This window comes from Echeneis naucrates, chromosome 7, assembly GCF_900963305.1.
Source record: "Echeneis naucrates chromosome 7, fEcheNa1.1, whole genome shotgun sequence".
Lineage (NCBI taxonomy): Eukaryota > Metazoa > Chordata > Actinopteri > Carangiformes > Echeneidae > Echeneis > Echeneis naucrates.
Window position 1 is genome coordinate 3290295 of NC_042517.1, and position 22537 is coordinate 3312831.

Sequence of the window (22537 nt, forward strand, 5' to 3'; positions counted from 1 at the left end):
TAAAAATTGTGCACTGTCAAAACGAAATGGGTCAAATCGCTCTATCCTCGAAAGCAAAACAAAAAAAAAAAGAAAAAGAGATTATAGAAAGAGTAAACAAAGAACTGTTAAACTGGTCAGAGCGAACCAGGTTTCCATCTTAAAGTCTCATTTTTGCCGTTAGCAGCTCTCCAGTTGGATCTGGAGTCAGTTCTGTGTGCTGCTCAGATGTGGGTGTGCCAGTGTGCTGAGCAACAGTTGGCCGCCCCTGCTACCACTCAGAGCGTTCCCTTAAAACATGGCTTTCTTCGGTGTTTATTGGTTCTCGTCCAAGCTTAACCGCAAGAGGGGAGGTGAGGCCAACCACAGCACCAGGCTGCCTGCTGTGCTGAAACTGACTGACGAAAGCTTTGCAAAACGAGCGTGTGGAGTTTGACGTCGGCGGGCGCCTCGTACAAAAGCATCTTTGAACACTCAGACAAATGTATTTCAGGTACAGTAAACTCCTGGCTGTTGATGTTTAGAAGCTCTGGGGATTGTGCAGGGATTTAGCTAATGTCTTGGCAGGTGAGGCCTCCATGCTGGATTGTACCCACCGTTCTGTTCACACCCCCTCTGGCTTCAGGGCCTCTGCAGGAGGGTGTAATAACACCTGCAGCTACTCTGCTCCTGAGATATTTTTATCTTCTCAGGGAATTCCACCTCTTGTTATCCTCACGGCTCTCCTGTCTGAAGGCACGAGGATTTAACGTTGATGCCTCCTGCCTTGCTTAATTTTGTCGCGTTTTGTCAGCGAGCATGCACACAATTTCTCATCGCAGAAATTAGAGCGAGGGGTTTTGTATCAGGGATGACGCAAACCACCAGCAGCTGCAGCAAAAAGTGCCCCTGGAGTTGAATTTTCAGCCCCCCCCCCCCCCCCCCCCCCCTCAGCAGGTGCAGGGAAGTGTGCTCTTCCCAGCCTTGGTAAGAATTAAATCCAACAAAACAAATGCGGATGTCTTGGAAAATATGTTGGCATTTGGACCAGAAATGGAAAATTTAGGAAAAAATGGCTCTGGGTTTGTTGCCGTGGAGCTGGTTGGTTGGTATGTTCTGCCAAAACATCCTCTCTGTAACAAACACCTGAGGGCATTCATAATAATGTTGTGTGCAATGACCCATAACTGTGACTACTTTGAATAAAAGTTCACTGATAGTAGTTTCCCAAGTTTTCTGCAGATAAATGAATTTTATCTGCAAGAGAAAGAGGAGCAGATGGCTCGCCTTAACCTGACATCCTTCCTGCAGTCCTGTAGGTCTCTGCGCTGCCCCACTTTAAAGGATGTGAGGTTGTCTTTGGGTTTCAACTTGTCCAGCGCAGCCGCCCGTCGATGTGGCCGTATTCTGCAATGCGATTTGACAAGTCAGGCTCACTGTTTTAGGGATTTCATGCTCAATCAGGGAGCAGAAGCGTCTTTCCGAAAACACCACGGTACAGTGAATAATGTTGTTAATGCTCAAAGACAAGAAGTTATCTGTGATATTCCTTATATTGAATTATCAGTGCAAAGTTTGAGCAGTGAAAATATGTTTCAGGTTTCCTTTTAATCAGTAACTAAGGGCATCTAGCCCGCGATACTCACATGGATTTTTTTTTTTTTTTTATGTATTTATTTTTTGTTTATCTGGTTATTTGGAATTGTTGAAGGTTACAGAAGTGTCTCCATGCTCGTCTGTGTGGGCTGTGATGAAAGTTGACCTCTTCTTGTTGCCTGTGGAAATAATGTGCTGTCCCGAGGCCAGATCTGATTTCTCCTCCTACCCTGTTCTCTCGTCTACTCCCACTTTCGGCTTTCCCATGGTACACAGGTTAGCAGAAACAGCTGTCAGGTATTTTCCAACGAGGAGGATGGACATGGCGGTGGGGGGGGTGTTTTTGAAAGACACAGATAAACTCTGAATAGCTCCATTTCATTATTTTCATCAAAATCTGACACCAGTGGCTTGTTTACTCTTCGGTGCAGAACATCTGGAGTGGAGTGTAGCATCTTTTCTGCTAAAAACCTAATATGTTTATATTAATAGCACGAGGAAAAGAGAGCATTTTCACTCTCACAGTCAATTTTTTTTTTTTTTTTAGTCTTGGCAGAGCTGACATTATTGAAAAAGTTGTGGGGGGAGGAGGACTTTGATGTGCAGATGGCGCCCAACAAAGAGTTCAGTTAACAGCAGGTTTTGTTGTGATGTTATAAGCTCAAAGTGCATCTTGGGCCACCGAACAAAGACTCTTACAACCTCCTGGTTTGAGAGACTCGCCATGTTGGAAGTGCCTTGCGTTCCAAAGGCTTCACCATGGTGTGCTGCCAAAACCCCCCGTTAATTGTGAAATCGCCATCCCAAATAGCATGACCTTGGGAACCGGTGGAAAGTGGCTTTACCGACATGAAATTATTCCCCTCCAGCCAGGACTTCCGGAAGGGTATTTTCATCCCAGCCAAAAATTGCGGTGGCTATTATTTTCACACAGCTCAGCCCTCGTGAGCAGCGCATCATTGTAAAGATGCAAATATATCATATCTGTCAGTGGAACTCTGAAGATACTGTAGGCTGCGGCTCCAAACCATTTCTGGTTTACCTCAGAAATGGTTGCATAAGCTGCATATTTAGAAGATTTTGGCAACTTAGCTTCCATTTCCCACACAGTGTTATGATGAACTAATCAAGTATGATACTCAGTGGGGGGGGGGGGTGAGTTGACAGACTGAGCTAGTTCTGGCCTGTGATTATGTGGGACAATGCGAGCAAGGCCAAGTCAACAGGTGGTGTCCTGAGGCGAGAATGAGCGAGAGGAAGAGAGGAAGGGGGGTCAAATCTAATGCTGCCATCGCCATGAGAGCAGAGAAACCAGAGCATAATCACAGAGCCATCAAACAGCTGCTGCTACTTCCTCTCTAAAGCTGAACTGGCCCACAAACATTTAAATCATCTCAGTGGAATCCAGCATTAAGGCAGAAAAAAAATGGAAAAATTGCACAGGCACATCACTTTTTGCCTGTGAGGATGGTACCGTGAGCCGTGAAAGTCTGAACAGACATTCCTGATCCCCAGTGGATGAAGCCTCCTCACCTGATCCTCCTGACTTTCTCTGATGACATTACGTTAAAATCTTTGAGATTTATTTCGAGGGGGGGTGGGTGAAATTCGGCGACAGCTGCTGGATAAATTGCCTTGCAGTGCAGTACAGACATTTCTGACCTCCAGGGGGATGAATGCTCATGTTTTTGTGAATCCCCTGAGTTCTCCTTCTCCTTCTTTAACACCATTAAGATGACATTTACGGATTTAAGTGCAATATCTGAACACCTATTGCAATGAATAGATTTCAGCATCGCCCTGTCATGTGAAACTAAAATTCTGCACATAAATATCGCCAGTGTGAGAAGCTCAACAGGCCATCATTAGCATCAAACATCTCTGCGCTTAAGTGTGGCCTTACAGAACATCTGGTCGGCCTGTAATTGACATAATGTAAAATTTTTTGTATTTTGTAAAAGCACATTTTGGAAAAATATCCTAGTCTCACATTTGTGCCTAACCAAGTTACATGATGAAATTGATCTTTAAGTTTTGAAGTATCATGAGGATTTGGCTTCAGTGTTCAGTACAGTAGCAGCTGTGTGTGTGGGTCCCTCTGCAGGAGGAAAAAAAAAAAAAAACGTAAAAAACTCCTCGTCGACGGAAATCCACAATTCTGATGCATCAATTTACTGCAGCCGAAGCTGAAGTCGGTCTTTGTGCTGGAGTGCTGCTGTGCTGCGGCGTCAGCCCGAATGGAAGGACACCTCAGATGCTTGATCCCTCTTGAGTTCTCCAGCAGGAAGAGAAGAAGACATCTTAAATGACACAGCAGCGCTTTCAAAGGGACTCTTTCTGTTATAAATAAACGGGCCCTGGGCTGGCAGAGCTGGAGCTGCTCTTCCCCTCAGCCTCAGCACCTCGTCTGTCAGCTGTCGTCTGGGGGAACTGGAGCTGGCCCCCTGCCCCCCTCGCCCGGAAAGTCACTCTCTCAGAAATGTTACCGGAAGTGCACGCTATTTATAGACGCTACAAATTATTCTCACGGTGTTCATGTTTGACGTCACATGTAGCTCAACTCAGGTGAGACGGCGGCTGATTTTCGCTTTTCTCGTGACGCTGCTATCTTTTCAGTTCAACATTTCGGCTCTGCCTTTGTCTTAGTTTTCACAGCACATAAACGCTCACTGGGATTTTCGCACAATAAGAGCCCTTAAAAGTTTTAAGAGCGAAACATCCAATCCAATAAGTTGCCTTTCCCACAAACCACAGAACGTCATTAAACCTGAATAGGTTCGTTCCCAGCTGATAGCTGCATTTGTTAACTAGTCGTTGGTCGCCAGTGTTTGTGTGCATCCGTGCATGTGTCCGTTTCTTAATGGCTGCATGTGTAAATAAAGGGCGTGGCTTTGGAGCTTTTGTTCACTGAGGGTGGCTTCAGGCTCCTGGACTGAATCAACTGTGGCCACGATTCTTGGTGGTCTGTTGACACGGGGCCCTGCTGGGGGCCCCTGCTGGGGTCGTAATTAAATAGACGGGGCTTTCTGAAGGTGTCAGCCGGGACGTTTGGATTGGAATGTGTTAAAGCTCTCTTATCCTGCTCACAGTGAAACTGTGTTAAAGTACAGTATGCACACTCTGCTCCCCGTAAAGGGGAATCTTTCATCAGGGAATATTCAGTCTCAGCTGCAGAAACACATGACGTGCTCTGCCGTCTTTTTCATTTAAAGAGAACGGTAAATGAAGGGGCTTGCCAGCTTGCCGCTGCTACACTTACACATATTCCGAGTCTTGTGATCATGCTGTCACCAAGGCTGAAAAAAGCCCATCGCAGACAGTATTTTAGTTGGCGTTAGGCAGGGTGTCCTGTTTCACACCGTGCTTACGATCCCTGCTCTCTGTCTGGCCGTGGTGTCGCCAGGCTGTGACCTTTGGCCTAAAATACATCATGGTGACTCACCCCCGGGTTGCAGATAGCGCCGTTGGGAGCTGATTTGGAAACAGTAAAGCACTGAATAATTAATTGAGTCCTCGCGTGTGTAGTTTTAAACTAATTTGGAGTGTCTGGGGGGAAAAAAAAGAATTGTTTGTGATTTACTGTCAGCTACAGAGATGCGTGTTGAATATTTAAATGTTCCCCTCGCAGTAAATATAACCGTGAAGCGAATACCTACCGGCTGATACAGTAAGGATGCCGACAGAACAAACTAAGGCTTGTCTTAAAGTAGGCGAGGCACAAAGGTTTCACAAGCATGTACAAGTGTGCACGTGTCTACGGCGGTTGGATCCACTGGTTCATCGTCCTCTTCCTTTGATCACAGCAAAGCAGGAGAGAAAAAAGAGGGACAAATTACTTTTTCTTTTCTTTCAACTTTAATTGTAGCTCAGCAGACATCCCCCCTTTTTCTCTCTCTGCTGCAACGCATGCACAAGTCTGTGCAGGCTGAATGCTTTTTTTGTGATGCGTCCCCCCGAAACAATGAATGTTCATGTGAGCTGGGAGGAGTGTGTGAGGTTGTGTGTTAGAGGCCGACTTCAGCTAGAAGGCAGAGCTTGTTCGCGGCTGTACCTCAAATGAAGAGATGGAGCAGATCTGAAACCACCAAAGACGATCTCATGCCTTTATTTTATTTATTTTTTTTGAATATGTTTGATCGTATCGCGGCGAGGTGGGCAGGATTTTTTTTTTTTTATGCATTTCCAGCATTCTCACGTTGTAAAAGAAGCGATTTGCATGTTTTAGCTTTAACCCTGCAAAGAGGAACTCCACTGACTTTACATATCAAAGCTGTATTGCTGGTCCTGCTGCATATATGAGAAAAGCTGAATAAAACCTTATGTAGCTCCACAGGAAGCCCTCACAATTGAAGTCATTTTAAGTGGCGTCGCAGCTGAATGCTATAAGTTTGAAAGTGGAAAAAAGTGTAGCGTTGGAAAGAAGCGAGCACGCCACATCTCTGCAGCTTGATCCTGGAGGCTACATTAGTCACTAACAAACCCAAATCTCTGAACAAGCTGCTGAATTGAATTGTGGGTGGTGTAGGCAAAGGAGGAATGTGAAGCTGTGAGCTGAGGTGCTCTTTCCTCAGCCCGTTGCACTCCGCTGCATCACTTTGCAATGCCGACATATACCTGAAAATGCATCATGCATGTCGAGGGGAAGTGCCAGCTCCGGTGCTTTTTTTTTTTTCTTTCCAGCGGGAGCACTGAGCTCAGTGTGTTGTAAAATGCATGGCATGGCGGTTGTGTGGGAGAGAGCATAAATGACCTCGGGGAAGACGGCTAAGCAGGCGCTCCAAGCACTTGTTCGAAAAAATCGAACTTCTCCTTCACCTTTCACCCGCCCCCCCTTTCTGCACACATCCCCCGTTCCTAAGAAAAATCCGCTCTGTTTGTTGCACCTTCTATTAGTCATGGAACCCTTTCCGGGGACAATCCGTGCACGTTGTCAAAGAGTGTTTGCCTGTTGAATGAAGAGCCCTCCTTCCACTTCCTCCCGGCCCGATCCCTTTGGATTAAACCCCTGTGGAAATGTCAAAAGAGCTGCAGAGTGCAGGAGGGCTTCACTCGTCGGGCCCCTTATGCTGCAGGGGGCCCGGACGGAAGTTTTAGTGCCAGAAGTGGCAGTTTGTCAGCTCACCCAACACTCTGAGAAAGGGTTAAACATATGGGGCAAAAACTCGTTCTCTCTCTCGAGCTCAAGCGTGAACAGAGCCCAAAGCTGCTCTGTTGCCACAATCTTGTTGTCTTGAGACATCTACATCTCTTGCACCTGCAAGTGTTTCATCTCAAATTATCCCCTTTCCTCCCTCTCTTTCATTGTTCTCTCAGAACATATGGCCAAGCCCGAAAAAAGTGTGTAAAAACCTGTGAGTACGTGAGAAATTTTTGGCAGCTGAATCCCAAAATGTTGACAGCCATACCTGTAATGCGTTATCGAGGTGCTCTAATGGACCGGATTTGTTAAAGCCCTGCCGTTACTCCCGCACTTACTCCACAGATAACAAAAAGGTCAACTAAAGGGAGTGCTGGAATTGCGTGGCTAAGTGTGGCTGGTGCCTGGTGGTGCTTGGTGGTGTGCCCCCTTTTCAGCTTACCCCACCTAGGCAACAGTACGTGTCGTGCTTTCCTAATGCCCTCTGCAGTTTACATTCCATTCCTGTTTAGTACAGTGCTACTTCAAGTCCAAGCAGATATTGTTGGTCTTTAAGTGACAGAGAGTGAAAAGAGAAAGGGAGGGGAAGTTAGGGCGAGATGGAAGGTCAAGGAGGTTGGGAATTCATCTTGTGGAGATTTTCTGTGACTGCTTGCCTGAAAGGTCGTTTGCCATTTGAGACAATTGATCGGTATGAGCAACACGTGCTGCCTTTTTTTTTTTCGGCTTTCAGCCGCCCATCACACTCTCTGAGGGAAACGTAGGCGGCCACGTCGTGGGAGCTCAGGAGATTCTTTAAATGTTAAAACCTGAGCGGCCGCTGTCGGAAAATAGTGTCACACATTTTCATGAGAGTTTGAGCCCCGGTCCAGGTTCGTGCAGCTCGTCGGCCGTGCCTCTGAGATGTTTCTCACAGATCGTCCTGCAGCTGCATCAGTGGGATTAATATCAGAGTGGGCGAATCGAGTCCCCCTGAAGAATTCTTCTCACGCTGCCTCTGACAGGCTCAGGCTGTCACAGAGCTGTAACTGGGATGGGAAAGCCAAAGTGTGTGTGTGTGTGTGTGTGTGTGTGTGTGTGTGTGTGTGTGATATTTGTATGCACCACCACATTTGCAGCTTTGGATGTTTAATCTGCAAATTTTGGCAATTTCTCACTTGCAGTAACTTCATTCAACCATCTTTTTTTGTTTTCTCCTGTACGTTTTGAATCTGCGTCACAATGTGGAGCCCCATTGTCGTTAAAACGCACAAGGCTGCCCTGACAGTCACGTTCCTCCATTCAACCAACTCCAGTTAGCTCGTAAGATGGGAAGAGGCACAGAGGACGCTGTGCTGACTCCACATAACAACTTTTTTTTTTAACAGCTTTTATCTTGCTCACTTAAAAAAAGACTAATGGATCTCAGCATCAATATTTGGCTAGTTTTCTGGATTAGGTTTTCTTTCCTGTGGCCTCCAGAGAGTCTTTGCCAGTGGGAGCATGTCAGACGAGCTCAATGCGAGCACAAGGTTGTTCTTATCCCCATTGTGCTGTTGTGCTGTCCTTTTTTTTTTTTTTTTTTTAAATACAAATGAATTTCTAACACTTTAACACATATTTAAGATTGCTTAAGTATGCTGAGGACATTGCTCTATTTGGCCGACACATTATGTGAAGCTGCATATTTGTGGTGCCAGCTGAAAATCAACGTGACAGAGATGCTGTGAATAGAAAATAAAGCTTAGCCATAAGTGATGGCCAGCATGTTGAATGCCTTGAAGGCGTTAAATATCCTGATTCTGCTTGTCTACGAAAGCGGGGCCTGCTCACAGTAAAGAATCAGCTGCCTGAGTTAGTCAGTAAACCTTTGAAACTAATGTACAAAACTCTTGCTGACCGTATTTAGGCTTTTTTTTTTTTTCCCCGTCCTGACTGTTACGGCGTTCAGAATTGTAGGTTGAAGCATAAACCTTTGCTTAAAGCTCAAAAGTCCCTAATTCAAGGCAGGAAAGAACAAGACTAAAGCAGCAGATAGCGCTCGCCATCCAATCTGCCTGTTTGAGCCTTTGAGCCCTGGAAGGCACTACGGTGTGTTTTTGTCAATTAAAACTGTAGTATGAAATCCATTTCAGCCTAAAGCACCATCGGTATTCTTAACTCTGTGGAGTGATGGATGAGGTTTCAGCTGTAGAGATGAACTTTTTGTAGTGTGTAATGTGACCTTGTCTCTGTTTGTAAGCTCCCATTGCTTTACTGCTGCCTTTGTTCTCTCCGATTCATGTCTAAAGCATCTGCATATTTTGTTTTTCCTGCCAAAGACTCGCACTCCGGTGGATAGTAGAGAACTATTTATTTCCATTCGTGCTTGAGTAATGTTTTGTTAAAAACTACGGCGTAAAGCTGTTTTATTATTCAGTCCGACTCTGAATTTAAATATATATGTGCGCGGTTCACTTTTAAAGATTCATGTCTTTGGTAGGAATAAATGGGCTTGGGGATGATTGACACTGACAGGCCGGGGTAGTTATGACAGAGACAGACTATCTCATAGGATTTGTTGACAGTAACACAAACATCAGATACGGCCTGCCATACCTTTTAAATTAAATGCAGAACCAAGGCACAGTGAAACTTGATATCTGCGCCGTGTTCACTGTGATTGATTTCAAATTGCAAACAGATTTGGCAAAAGTCTCTTTAACACCGCACAGAAATGAATGCAGAGAAGGCATCTACCTGTGGTACACACGTATGCATAGGAGTAACACCGGGCAGTTTCTTTTTTCAGCAATCTGTTGGTGGTGCAATTCAGCAACTCTATAAACGTCTGGAACATGTATGAACTACTACATGTGGCCTCCTCCTCCTAGTTATTATAAGTATTTTATATGAACTCGACATACCAAACAAGCGCTCGTTAAAAACCGCCGAAGTAAAAGTGGTGACTATGGAAAAAGTATTGGCCACATCAGCCACCACAGCTTCATCTCATCATCTATGTTAGGATATTTAATCCCATGTTGAAACTTTGAACTTAGTTTTATCCCTGTGAGTCAGATAACGAAAGGGGAAAAAAAGTATGAGACATCGGCTCTTGTGGTCTCTTGAGAATTTAGAAGCTTTGGGTGGCTCTATTTTGCCTGTTATCCATTTTGGGTAATGAAGAAGCATAAAAATGGGATTAGCTGTTAAAAGCCAGTGAAAACGGAGGCGCCAGCATTTGTTCGGAGATGGAGTTGACAGCAGGTCTCCAGCTGCAGGACTCAACGACAGCTGATGGGAATCCTGTCTTATAAGGATCTGGGCTCATTTGAGGCCAACTAGTATTGTTCCAGATCGTTCAGCATTTGGTCCCGTTGCCTATCCGGACCAAAATGTAGCTATTTCCTTCAGCTCCTCCAAACGACAGCTGGGCAAACTTCCGGCCTGTCCTCAGGCTTTTGTCAAGTGTCTCCTGTCCCTCATTATCTGCGAGGTTCTGTTGTTTTCTTCCTCCAGAGCTGCCATTGCTTCATTTTACCGGGCAAACATTGTGCATTGTGGGGCAGAGTAATTCATAAGTAAACAGTGGAAATCCACGTGGCTGGAATCCAAGTCCTGGTGTGTGTCTGTGTTGCTTGTATGTACAACAGTTGTACGTATGTGCGGGCCTGCCTGTACCTGGTGGCCACATGTCCCATTGGGAATTGAAAGGTTGAGGAGCTTTGAGGCCGGTGTCCTCTGGGGTGGGGTGGAGACAGAAGAATTACAGAGTGGGTCAAGACCTTCATCTCTGGGGGGCGATAACTTCAACACCGCAGACGTGTCTCAACTCCTGGCCCGAGAGCAGAGGTCGCGTCTGCTTTTTGAACTGGAATGCAGTAGAATAGCGAGAAAGCAAACTCATGCGTGGTTCCCAGACTCTCTCTAAGATGAGGCCAGATGGACATTCTCAAACAAGTGTAGCTTACCATGTTGGCTCCTGGATCAGGTGCAAATATGGACTCATCCATCAAAGGCTAATCTGTACATTTGTGGAGGTTTTGTGCCCAGATGGCATCCGCTGTGGCCAGTGATGACACCTCATCCCAAAGGAGTGGGAAGCAGGAGATGATCGCACCAATGGTTGGCCGGTCGGCAACACTGAAAAGAATCTGGTTAGTCAGCAGTTTCCTTTTGAAAATGTCCCGGGATTGTTGTTGTACGGGTGTTCAGTCATGGAAGAGAGGATTTGGGGGGATAGATCGAGTTATTTATTAGCCGGAGCCATTTAAATGGGAAAACTACCATGACAGAGTTTGGTGGAAATAGGAACTGGCGGGCCGTGCCAGCTGGAAATGCCAGGCGTGGCGCACGGCCAGAGCCGTAACTAAACTTATAGCTGGAGGAGTCGGGGCGGTCTGGATGCTGAGATGGTGAGAGCAGAGAGAATACAGCCACCCTGTGCTCCACTCAGGTCGGCACTGTGAACTTTATCAAGATGATCAGATACGAGAGTGGCTGGCTAAGCTTTGTGTCACCTCATTGAGAGTGCACATGGCTCGATGGCGGTGGCGGCGGGGGGGGGGCTCTATCTGTGTCTAGCTACGTGACTTTGAATGCTTTGGCCTCAGACTGGCTTCCTACAAAGAACAACACAATAAAATGCCTTTCAACAAAGCCTCTTTTTTTTTTTTACACCATGTTTGCCCTACGAGGGGCATTTCGGTACAGATGTCTAGACACGAGCAGAAGCACCAACCTTTGCAAACTATAATTTGAAGATCCTATATTGAAAAATCCAGATGTGATACACTTTTCTGCTCACTGGTACATGAAAAGTGTTTCTTCTCAGTTTTGGGCCCTTATTGTAGCTCAAGGTCAGACGCCGCATTTTCAGCTTCTCTGCCGTCCCTCAGTTACAGCCCTGCCATTGTTCTATTCATATAACCTGCTGAATGCCATCAATATTTCGAAGCAACCTGCCCTCCAAGGTGCTGCCTTCATCTGAGGTGTTTTTACTGCTGCTGGAGGTGACATAATGTTTCCATGATAGATTTCTTCCTGATTCCAGGGTGAGGAGCTGGTCGTAAAGAATTGGTCCTGGTATGCTACATTTTTTATTTTTATTTTTCAACCTGGGGGGAGTTTAAAGCATACGTAGACAGATTTGTGTCATTCCAATCTCAACGTCGGCTGCTTTCACCATCTGCCTGCACGTGTGTGTTCTTTTTTTGTGTGTCGTTGCAGTCAGCTGTGAATATCTGTTGCCAGCTTCGACCGTTTGGATTAGAAATGCACATGCTGATTTCTTTGTGCTGTGAAAAACCTTCGGGCTCTTAATGAGAAAAGATAATGAATGGCAAAAGTAAACATGTCACAGGGGCCCGTTTCCTGTTTCAGCTTTTGTTTTCCCTCCACCCTTCCAGGGTCCATGTTTAGCACTGGGTGTAACCTTTCTCTGCAGGGACTTCAACCCCTATAAATCTTCATTGTGTTTGCTCCAGGTGACTCAGGCCTCCAAGGTGTGGGGAGAGGTTCCCCTCCCTGAGGACTTGGAGGCAGAGAAAGACATCAAGGCGTCTCAGAGCTTGCTGGACGATGACGAGGACTTTGCTGCTGATGAGGCTTCAGGAGGTATGACCTCAAATCACACTAACAGCTGCCCTTCATTCATGGGAGTTATGTTTTGTAATGAGGCATTCCTGAACTTGCTGATCCGTCCCTAAGAAGTGTTGCACATTTCTGAAGAGTTTATGTCTCTTGCTGATTTTATTGTTACATAAGGAAACACAGAGTGGGTTTTCCTGCCCTTGAACCTGCACACTGACTAACACTTCTGGCTCTGCTTCTGTCTCTTTGTCCAAAGATCTGCCCAGCGGAGAAGACGGCGGGAGCACACCGTGGCCTCCGGTCAGCGAGAGCACAAGTGAGTGTCCACAAAATACAGTCAATCTAACTATTCCGTGTGACAGATTTTATTTGTGTGGAAGATTGTTCAGCCCTCTAAAGCTCCCCCATCTGTGAGTCAAGTGGCCGCGTGCAGCAATGTGTGCAAGAGTGTGTGTGTGTGTGTGTGTGCGCGCATTTGTGTGAGATGTCTGTCTGTGCCTGAATGATGATGCCTTCACATCCTGCTGCACCCTCTTCCCATTCCTCGCCGACTTGCCAGAGCCTGGTCATAACACGGGGCTTTGGCTTTGTCTTCTGAGATATAAACATCTCCTCTCCTCTTTCATCCTTTTAACTAGTGGTGGAGGTGACAGCACTGTAAGATACATGAAGGCATGATGAACAATAAAAGCTGCAACAGAGCACCTCTGTTTTGCATTCTGTGGAGAACGGCACCTTTTTTTTTTTTTTTTTTGGGGCATCCTCCTTATTTTTATGTGGACTTGAAAAGTATTTATAAGCAGAGACCCCGCTATATGAGATCTCACTGTAGCAGTAGGAAGTAAATAACGTATTAAACTTTGCATGATGGGTCCCTCTCTTTAATCATGCCTGTGGTTTGTTGCTGCTCGTTACACTTCTGTTCTTGGAGCATTTTTCTTGTTTATGCCATCTCTAAATTTATCTTTATTATAGAAAGTAAAAAAAAAAAACAAAAAACTAAACTTTCTACTAGTTGAGTTTTTCACTGAATCCTGTATTTCTGCCTGCTCTTTGGCCTTAGCCACCAAGGATGACTCAAAATATCAATTGGTAATTCATTATTTAGACAGCAAAATTAATCTTCTGGCCCAAAATGTGGTTGTGGCCTCGGCCCCAGTCTAGCCGAGATGCCTCTGCGTACATTATTCTTCATGTCTGATGGTGAGACATTTCTCTGATCATGCACCAAAGCTGGTCCACTCAGGATGCGACATATATACAGGGCCATAAGAAGTGTGATACTTTTTTGAAAGCAGTGCTGACATAGCTGGAGGACTTCTTGGTTCACATTCTGCCTGTCCATACTGGTCTCAAAGAGATCCCTCCCTATATGGTGTGATTTTAAGATGATGCTGACAAAAAAAAAAAAAAAAGTGCACCTCTCCTTTCACATGACGTATGAAGCATAAGTCCAGCTGTGGCTGAGACACAGCTATAATAAGGATTTGGATGAATAGTTGTGCATTAAATTTTTTCCACTGATGCCACCCCTGCAGCTCTTAATGCACATATCTTCCCGTGTCTGAAAGCACTGAATCATGCTTTAATTATAATCCCACAGTGTGTTTGTTAGCACTCATTAATTTGCCATGACACACAAGCGAGAGTGGGAGGCTCACACCTACAGAACTTACTTAAATCCAGATTTTTATTTGCTGGCTCACTTCAGCAGAGCGCCCTCAGCACTGTGTCTAATAAAGCCTTGTTCTCACTCTGTCAGACTGTACAATGTCAGGTTGAGGCATGCCAGACTATACGGTGACTACATGTTGGATCTTGGCCTTACGGAGGCTTAGTGTTAACACAAAATGCTGTATGAAAGACAGCGGCACGTCACGGCCATGTGCTGCCCATCTGCGTTTCCCTTAGACCTTTTTCCCCCCTTATGGTTTGCATTGACGTTGTATTCTGATTGGCCAGTTCACGCTGTTTGGATTTGCTCCTCGCTCGACCTCTGCGTCCCGCAGTGATACACAGAATACAGCAGTACAGCAAAGCTGCTGACGTAAATACTATTTCATGAAATTAAACCTACAGTCAATGAGGGACAGTATTGACTTTTATACTATTACAGCAGCCTTTTCTAAAGCTAATATTCTTCCCCTGAGTTTCTTATTCAAGACGAAGTCCCCAGTAGCTGCTCCGTCTTGCTTTGCCCTTGGTGCCAGGCGCCGGCAGGTTAGTGGAGCTGATGACATCATGGCAAAGCAATTGTTTTGGTTGCTATTGCGAGCTGACATCAGAGCTGAGGCATATAGCATGCGTCTCGGTCACAGAAATAGCTCTGCTGCAAGGCCTCATTGAATGTAGTTACTTACAGGAGACTTAAGAGATATTAACGTGGGTGACGTTAATTTGCTCTTCACTGACTGAATGCGTTTGTGAGGAATTAGGTCGGTGAGTTTTCACTGAAGCTCACTGAGTTTGTTTTTAACGGCCTCAGAACTAAGTCTGTTTTATTTATTTATTTATTTTTTTTTTTCTGGTGAACACGCACAACAACTTTGCGCATTGTTTCATTCGCTGAAAGTTTTATTTCAACCCCCCGCAGCAGAGCTGAGGTTGTTTTGAAGTGTGTGTTTCTCAGCCAAAATCCTGCTGGCAAAGTTGGCGCTCTATCCTTCAGGTTGGAATCGGTTGGGCAGACACACATGCAAAAAAAAAAAAAGAAAGAAAGAAAGAAAGAGGAACATAAAAGTCGCTGCTCCACTGACAGCCCAGCATAGGAGAAATGTTTTCTGTTGATTTTCTCGCGCTTTGCAGTGTAACTACAGCCGACAAACATTCCCCATTACCGTGGTTTATTACTTCTGTTTCCATAAACTTCCCAGCTTTTGACAATGTGGCTTTAATGTGGCAATTAAACAGGAGGCTCAGATTATACAGTGCTTTTCTTTTTAAATATCGTCCTATCTCCGAAGCGGCTAGACATTTGCATTCTTTTCAGTTTGATCACAGTGCTACAACCGGAGGAGGCAGCCCATTTCCATATATAGATCTGGGCATGATAGCGGTGGGAAGGAAATTTGGTTTCCTGTGCTGAATGCTGAATACTTTTCTGAGTGTCTCTGTCCTGTTAGCTGTCCAGACTATTAACCCAAGCCTCAGCCTTCCTTCCCTTCCTCACGCTACAGCAAAGTGGGAGATGAAGGTGCCACAGTTGCCTCCATTATGCCTTATATCCTGTTGTGTTGCTATTTGCAGAAGGTTAAGGATTTTCCATTTCCCCCCCTGTCTCAGCGTCATACATTGATGATGTGAAAAAGAAACGAAAAAAAAAAAAAACTAAGTCTAAACTGTTGTTGCTCGAGCTATTTTGAACCTCTTTTGTCCATTGTTTGTTCTTTATCCCCACTAATCGGTCTGAAGTTTGCATCCCATGTCCTCCTGACCTCTTGTTTTGACCTCCACACTGAGAGCCCCGAAGAGATTTCTGGGAGACAAAATCTAGTTTATCTCCTCTGTGAGAGTCTTGTCTTGTTCCAGAGGCCCCCATTACGGATGTTCCCAGTGCACCAAGCATATTGGCCACTTTGTCTAGAAGCTAAAGAAAGAAGGATTACCATGTCCTCGCAGGGCCTGTTGATTATGGTCGGCGGGGTTACGTTGCTCCCAGTGCTCATTTTGGATGAAGCGCTCGGGAATTCCGCTCTCTAGTCTAGTCCTGTGACCGTTAAATAAACAAAGCTGTCGTGTTTAGCCAATATAATATGGGATTTATTACGGCTGAACTATTTAAAAAGAATCATAGTGCTGTTATTTTGAAACACATCACCCTTCCGATCAGTGATGATTTCAGAAAGAAAATTTCACTTTCAATTTAAAAGAGAAAAAAACAAACAAAACTGTGAGCTTTGGCGTCTCTGTAGGACCACAATGCAGTTATTTCAATAGATTTTACTTTTATTTAAAAAAATGTATAAAAAAAAAAATTACAGCTCTTGGATCAGGATTCCAAATCAGGTCACCAATAACGTATCGCGTCGTGCACCTTTTCTTTATGAATTTAACACCTTTATTCATTTATTTACTTATTCATTTTTGTTTGTCATAACAAACATCTTCGCAAACAGGGATATTATTTAAATTCCCGTTGGGGCATGTGGGATTTACAGATCAGATGCTTTTCAGTCACTATGAGTGACTCCTTTCACACTGTAGCTGCTTTCTAGTCATTGTTAATGTAAAATATACAATAAACATATCGAACCGGCCGCGGAAAGTGATGCCAATATGAACCTTTTCACTGTGGTTAGCATGCTAACCAGCTAACCACGGCCCAACTCGTCTCCTTCCGATAGTGAGTCACTGTAGCTTCCTACCTGAACTTGTTTACACAAGTTTGGGAGAAACCAGAAATCATTTAAATTTTGATAACTTCATAGCTTTCCTGAACCTGAAATGTTTAAATTGAGATGATACGTAACAGAGAAAAGACCTGTGCCTCTGTGACACATTGGGAAAACGTCTAAGCAGCAAGTTGAGTCACGAGTCAGTCGATTTAAACAGCGAGCACAATGAAAACCTGTCCGTGCTCAGTCTTCTGGGGTGTTTCACTTAAACTTTAAGGGTCAAGTTGTCCTTGATCCTCGCACAGACAGGCCGCAGCACTCGTGTGGAGCCTCAGCTGGTTTGCCTTCTTAATCACATCAATTACTCGTCGATGCTTGCTGGCAAAACATAAGCCGGGCTCAGATTCCTCCGCTATCTCTGGAAGAGAACAGATGTTGCGGCATACATGGACGATACATCAGGCTAATGTAGCCTGAACTGTCAGGTTGGCCCAGGCAGAGGACAGGCAGGGCTGCAACCCGGCCACCCACTCTGTGCGTTCTGCCTTTTCCACAGGCAGTCAGTGTGTGTCTGTGTGTGTCCTTGTGGGTTCGATGCAGGGAGTCTCTGTGGTGGTTGGGCCGGGGGACGAATGCTGGCAGCTGCAGTTATTTTGGAGGAGGTCTTTGTTGTTGCACTGCTGGAGGGCCCTCGAGGTGGCTGCGCACTGACGTAACACTTACTCCCATTTGTGGAACGGGGCAGTCGTAACACAGCAGAAAAAAAAAAAACAAACAAACACGAATGCCGCAACGTCGAACGACACATTTGGTTTAACCTGTCTGAGCCTCGGCCGGATTGTCTGTGTCAGTCGCTGATGAAAGACGGCACCCACCGTTCGCAAACAATAAATCTCCAGAGTGACTGTGCACAGTGCGCTCGGGTGGGGGGGGGGGTTGTCCTGAAACACTACTTCTGAATGGTCTTAGTCCCTGACTGGAGCCCTATTACAGCTCCCAGCCCCATGATGCTGCACTCTGTTGTACCAATAACAAATGTGTTGCCTTGGAGAACTGGCTTGTGCCGCTCCTCTTTCGGAAAGAGATATTGCGGGTTTCGTAGGAGGTTGGGCCTGTGCTTCTCTTTGAATGATCTCTTTTTCCTCTCAGCTGTGTTGAGGGCAGGCTTGTAGCTGCTGCATCTCTTCCATTTCGGTGTCCTTTGAAAGAGTCCGCGTTAGGATGAGAAGAGATTATGTTCCAAGACAAACAGTGAATTAAAGCTCGTTTTCGTTGGCCAGATATTTTAATTGTCTTGTGGCTTATTTGGTCAAAGCTCCACAGTTGGTCTGCGGCCTCCTGGTTGAACACGTCAAAAGTAAATCCTCTCCTGGGGTTTGTTGAGCCCTCGACTGTTTTGTTGAATAATACATCCGCTATATTGTGACCCTGAATGTATCACCATCAGTCAGTTTGACTTGTTACTTTTGTGTCTTTCATGTATTGCTTCAGTTTTTTCCTGCCCAATTCATGTTGTTATACAGTGATTTCTTTGTTTCACTCACTGATCACAGCCACAATCTTCACATGTCTGGCGCTCACTCCCAATCTGACTCCGACAAGGATCACAACATATCTGCAAGGCTTTGAAGCAGCGGATGCTTCATTAGCTTTAATTAGTTTGGGTCACTGTTCTTGAGGGAGACCTCAGATGGTTCTGGAAGGGGGTGGCGGGGGAGGGGCCTGTTTCTGTCATCTGTTTCCCGGCTGGACTTTGTAGACTTTAAATCGTTTCCCAAAAACTCTTGCCTCGTCGGCAGGATTCTTCTCTCTAACCTCATTTACCTTCACCTGGCTGCAGCAGTTCGAATCAATGTGATAAATAACACCAACTCTGTTCTCAATCTACTCTCCACTGAAAGACAGCTCCAATAATGGAGAATCAGATGCCGGGTTGGGTTTTTTTTTTTTTTTTTGGGTGTGCAGCTGTAAAACAGCTGGATCCAGCACACACTCACTTGATGATAAAGGAACTGTTGTTTAACGCTGACTGTTGAAGTTTATGGAGTGGACTTCATACAGAATCTGGATCAGAGAGGGAAGTCTTGTCAGCACACTACTTCTGTTAAGATGAACCAAGATGGACAAATCTGTATTAATTTATATGCTAATATTGCCCCCCCCCCCCTTTTTTTTTTAAGATTGTGAACAAATACTAGAAATCATATTGTAAACTCAACTCTTACACAAGGGCCCTTGTCTCGAAAAGCAACCCACATTTCAGAGGCCTCCTCAGCTGACATTTCAGAGCATGCCCCATGGTGTAACCATTCAAAGCAGTGGAAGAATGAATGAGTCACCACAAAACAGAACATGGTCATTGTTGCCGGTGCCAGTGCAGAGGACTTTACTTTTGGTCAAAAAAAAAAAAGTTTTATTGGAGCCCGGTTCTTTCCATTTAGGAGGGAAAACAGGAAGCAGCCTCCTCCCTGTGTCGGTGCAAAAGTCCCAGGGTGGGTGTGTGTGTCAGACAGCAGAGATGTGAAGAGCAGCAGCGTGTGCGAGTGCGTGCTTTCTTCTGTAGGACATCCTCTTTGTGCTGCTGCCGCTGAGCAGATGCCCTCTGACCTTTTCTCCTTGACTCTTTCATGCAAGCAGACTTCCTCGTCCTGGTTCCAGACAGATACTTGTTGAACTCTTCAGTCAAACAAAAACCGTAGAAGCCCATTTCCCCATTCAGCATGAACATCACACAGCAGATTATGTGATATTGATGCTGACGTTTGAAGCTTCTCACAAAACTGTGACTTCAACTTTATTTCACGCATTTCTTCCTGATTTCCTGTTTCTGTTTAGACGTCTCATTTGCCGATCTGCTTTCTGATTGTCACTTTCTATTTTCTCTCCTTGCCTTCCAATCATTACCTTTCTAACGTTTCCTGAAACTTTAACCTCTCTGCACCTGCCTGGCTAACTTGATCCTTCTCTCTGGCCCTTGTGTCGCTTTTCTTGTTTGATCCTTTGACCTCTGGCTGCTGCTTTCGCCCGTTGGACCTCTGCGCCACGTCTCTTGCTCTCTCTGCTCCTTGCCTCCTCATCGCTTGCCGTAGCTCACTGGCTGGACTCTTCGTATATGAGGAACATACAGAGCCCAGTCGAACCACACTACAGTAAGTCCTTGTGTACTTCTATCTGTTCTCCTTTTTCCATCCAATGCTGCAATTTATTCCCTTTTGCACGCTCTCCTGTCACCTGCTCTGCTCAGTTATGCATTCCCACCTCCAAACACACGCTCAGATAACATTCCAAGGAAGACTCAGCTCGGGCATGCAGTGTTTGATTCAAGCGGGGCCGTTTTTCCGAGTGTCTTGTAGGCGTCTCCCAGGGTTTTCCAATGCCAATGGAAAAATGATGGGGTTGTTCCATGGAGTAATGGAGGCCATCACTCTCCAGTGACAACGCTAGTGTTTCCAGCTGAAAACATCTTTCTAAAGTTATCTTGGAATTACGTAACTGCTCGTCCCTGCAGACAGACAGGACTTCCACCAGCTAACTTAAAAAGTGCTTTCTGTAACTAATGTGAACTGGCTGTTTCACAGAATCACTACAACATGGCTAAAGACACACGTTTTATTATCAACAATGGGGATTTTCTTTTTTTTTTTTTTTTGATGCTAGCTGTGGGAGGTAGCTTAATAGCGCAGTCAGAAGTTATTGCCAAAAGTTCCCCAGAGGGCAATGAGTGGCGTTGGGAGCTTGTTGGCCCGCCACCAGCAGAAGGGTTAAGTAGCAGGGGTCCCATCTGCATGAGTTAAGCTGGAGAAAAAGGCAGCTGGCATCTGAATATTTTACACTGAGTAACGTGCAGAGATTAAGAAAAAGACAGATGAAAGGGGGAGAAAAGGACATGGAAGGGAGGAACATTTATTACTAAAGATTTCCAGGCGGGTTGTTGGGACAGTCGGTGCGGTTTTGGGCCTTGTTCTTACAGATTCCAGCTCTGTCTGCGTCTCCGTGGCTCGGGTGGTGTCGGGCCGATGCAGTGGGCGCTGCCTTTGGGGGGGCTGAAGGTCAAACCCAACACGGCTGGGCTTTAAAGGGCAGGCAGGGCTCTCCGCTCAATCAAGTCTTTGTCTTGTGCATAGGCCTCTGTGTGTTGGTGGGGGGGGGGGGGCCTTAGCACAAAGCCGCCATAGTTCTACTGCACAGTTTTAATAGCTAAATAAGTTTGTGAATTAAGAGTGCGGAATGCTATTTTTCTAGATTCCTTTTTTTTTTTTTTGGTCCCATGTCAGTGGGGCAGTTTCATCAACCCCTTGATGGTAGCGGTCACTGACAAGGGAAATCCCCCCTGCAGCCACCCCCCCTTTTCACCTCCCCTTCCGCTGGAAACAGTAACAGAAGTTTAGCAGAACGGCCCCTCGGAGTAAAAGAGCCGCTCGTTAGCAGCAGGACACAACCGGGCTCTCTAATCAAAGGATCTCAGGCGGCGGCGGCAGTACCACGCTCGCCAGCTCGTAACGTCAAAGCGGCAAGCTCAGAGAGAGCTGGGGCTACAAGCTGCTGTTGACCCGCCGGCGGCTACCCACTCAAGTGATTAGATTATATGTGGGTCACATGAGGCGCTTTGATGAGCAACTTTGATGTTGCCTGTCTTTTGGTTCCGCATTCAGGGCTAACAATTATTCCTGTAAGTCTGAATATAACAGCCTACACAGCAAACACTCGAGAGCTCTCACCAGGCTGCACTAATGCCTGCAGTTCTGCCGTTAAATGTTCGCCTCGCTGTGTGTTTTCATAGGCAGCGCTCAGTTTACTTACTCATAAATGAGCCTTTTCCTCACAAGGACTGGGACGTCTTGTCTTGTAGTGCCAAAGTTGAAAAACTGGGATGTAACAGCGCTCGGAGAAGACAGCTGTTTACCAGCTACAGCAAAGGCAGCAGAGCATGAGACGGCAGGGCTTCCCACAGGCCTTTAACACAGCGAACACAGCCGGAGTGTGAGACACAAAATCTTTAACTTTTAATTAAACAGCCCCTGGCAAGCATGATAAATGCATGTTGTCAGTGTCCACACGTCCAGTGATATTTAATTAACCAAGGAGCAGGGAGACTGCGGAAACGATATACAGTGCCACGATTTCGGCATGTAGTCGTGTGTGTGAGGATCTATTGTTTCGCACATATTTGGGCACGAATGTTTGTAACCACAGCCTCAGCAGATGCCTACTTATAACACAACTCTTCACTTTGGCATTGCAAGTAGCATCTGACTGCAAGAGAAAGTGTAAATATTGACTCCCTCCCCTCTTAAATCCACATTGCCAGTCTGAAATCAGAGGCTGGCAGGCCCGTTCTAACAAAGTTTTGGCAGGAGTGTGAGAACGGGGCACCCTGCAGGCCTGGGCTATTCTCAGTTTCATGGGCTAAGCCTGTGGTGTTAAATTATAATAACACATCTGACATCTTTGTTAATAATGAGTTACTCATACAACTCGCGACATGCTATGTATGGAATTGGACAATGTTTCATTTGGGAGTCATACGGAAAAAATTATTATGGCAGTTGAGTTAATCTTTGTTTTTGGCACGGTTCTGTGCAGGCTTGTAATGTGGAATCATAAAGCTCAAGAGGCAACATAACCTCAGAAACAAGCCTATGGCTGTGGCATTGGAAATGCAAAAAGGTGTTAGTAGCACTATTAATGTTTGAATTATCCACAAATATTGTACACAGCACAGACGTGTTTCTTGCTCGCTAATGCTTAAAAATAAAACATGCATTAAAGACGTGTTTATAGTCTGTTATGACCTGCTTGTGTTTCTAATGGGTGGGTTCTCTGTTTTTTTTTTTGGCAGGGGGGTTGTTATGCATGGAAGCATGAACGCTTGAATGTCAGGGGACATATGACAAAATAAAGCTTGCAAAAATAAATTGAATCTAGTCTCTTTCCTCTTCGCTACATTTCTTTGGTGATT

At 45.4% G+C, this 22537-nt stretch overlaps 1 protein-coding gene across 2 annotated transcripts in view; it reads left to right on the top strand.

Moving 5' to 3' along the window:
* The window catches only part of hspg2 (heparan sulfate proteoglycan 2), an 82564-nt gene that overhangs the window by 13977 nt on the left and 46050 nt on the right, over positions 1–22537 (top strand). For both annotated transcript variants that reach the window (XM_029507177.1, XM_029507178.1), the window contains exons 2-3: positions 12139–12268; positions 12501–12560. In XM_029507177.1, coding sequence (XP_029363037.1) covers positions 12139–12268; positions 12501–12560 — 190 coding nt within the window. The remainder of the gene's footprint in view (positions 1–12138; positions 12269–12500; positions 12561–22537) is intronic.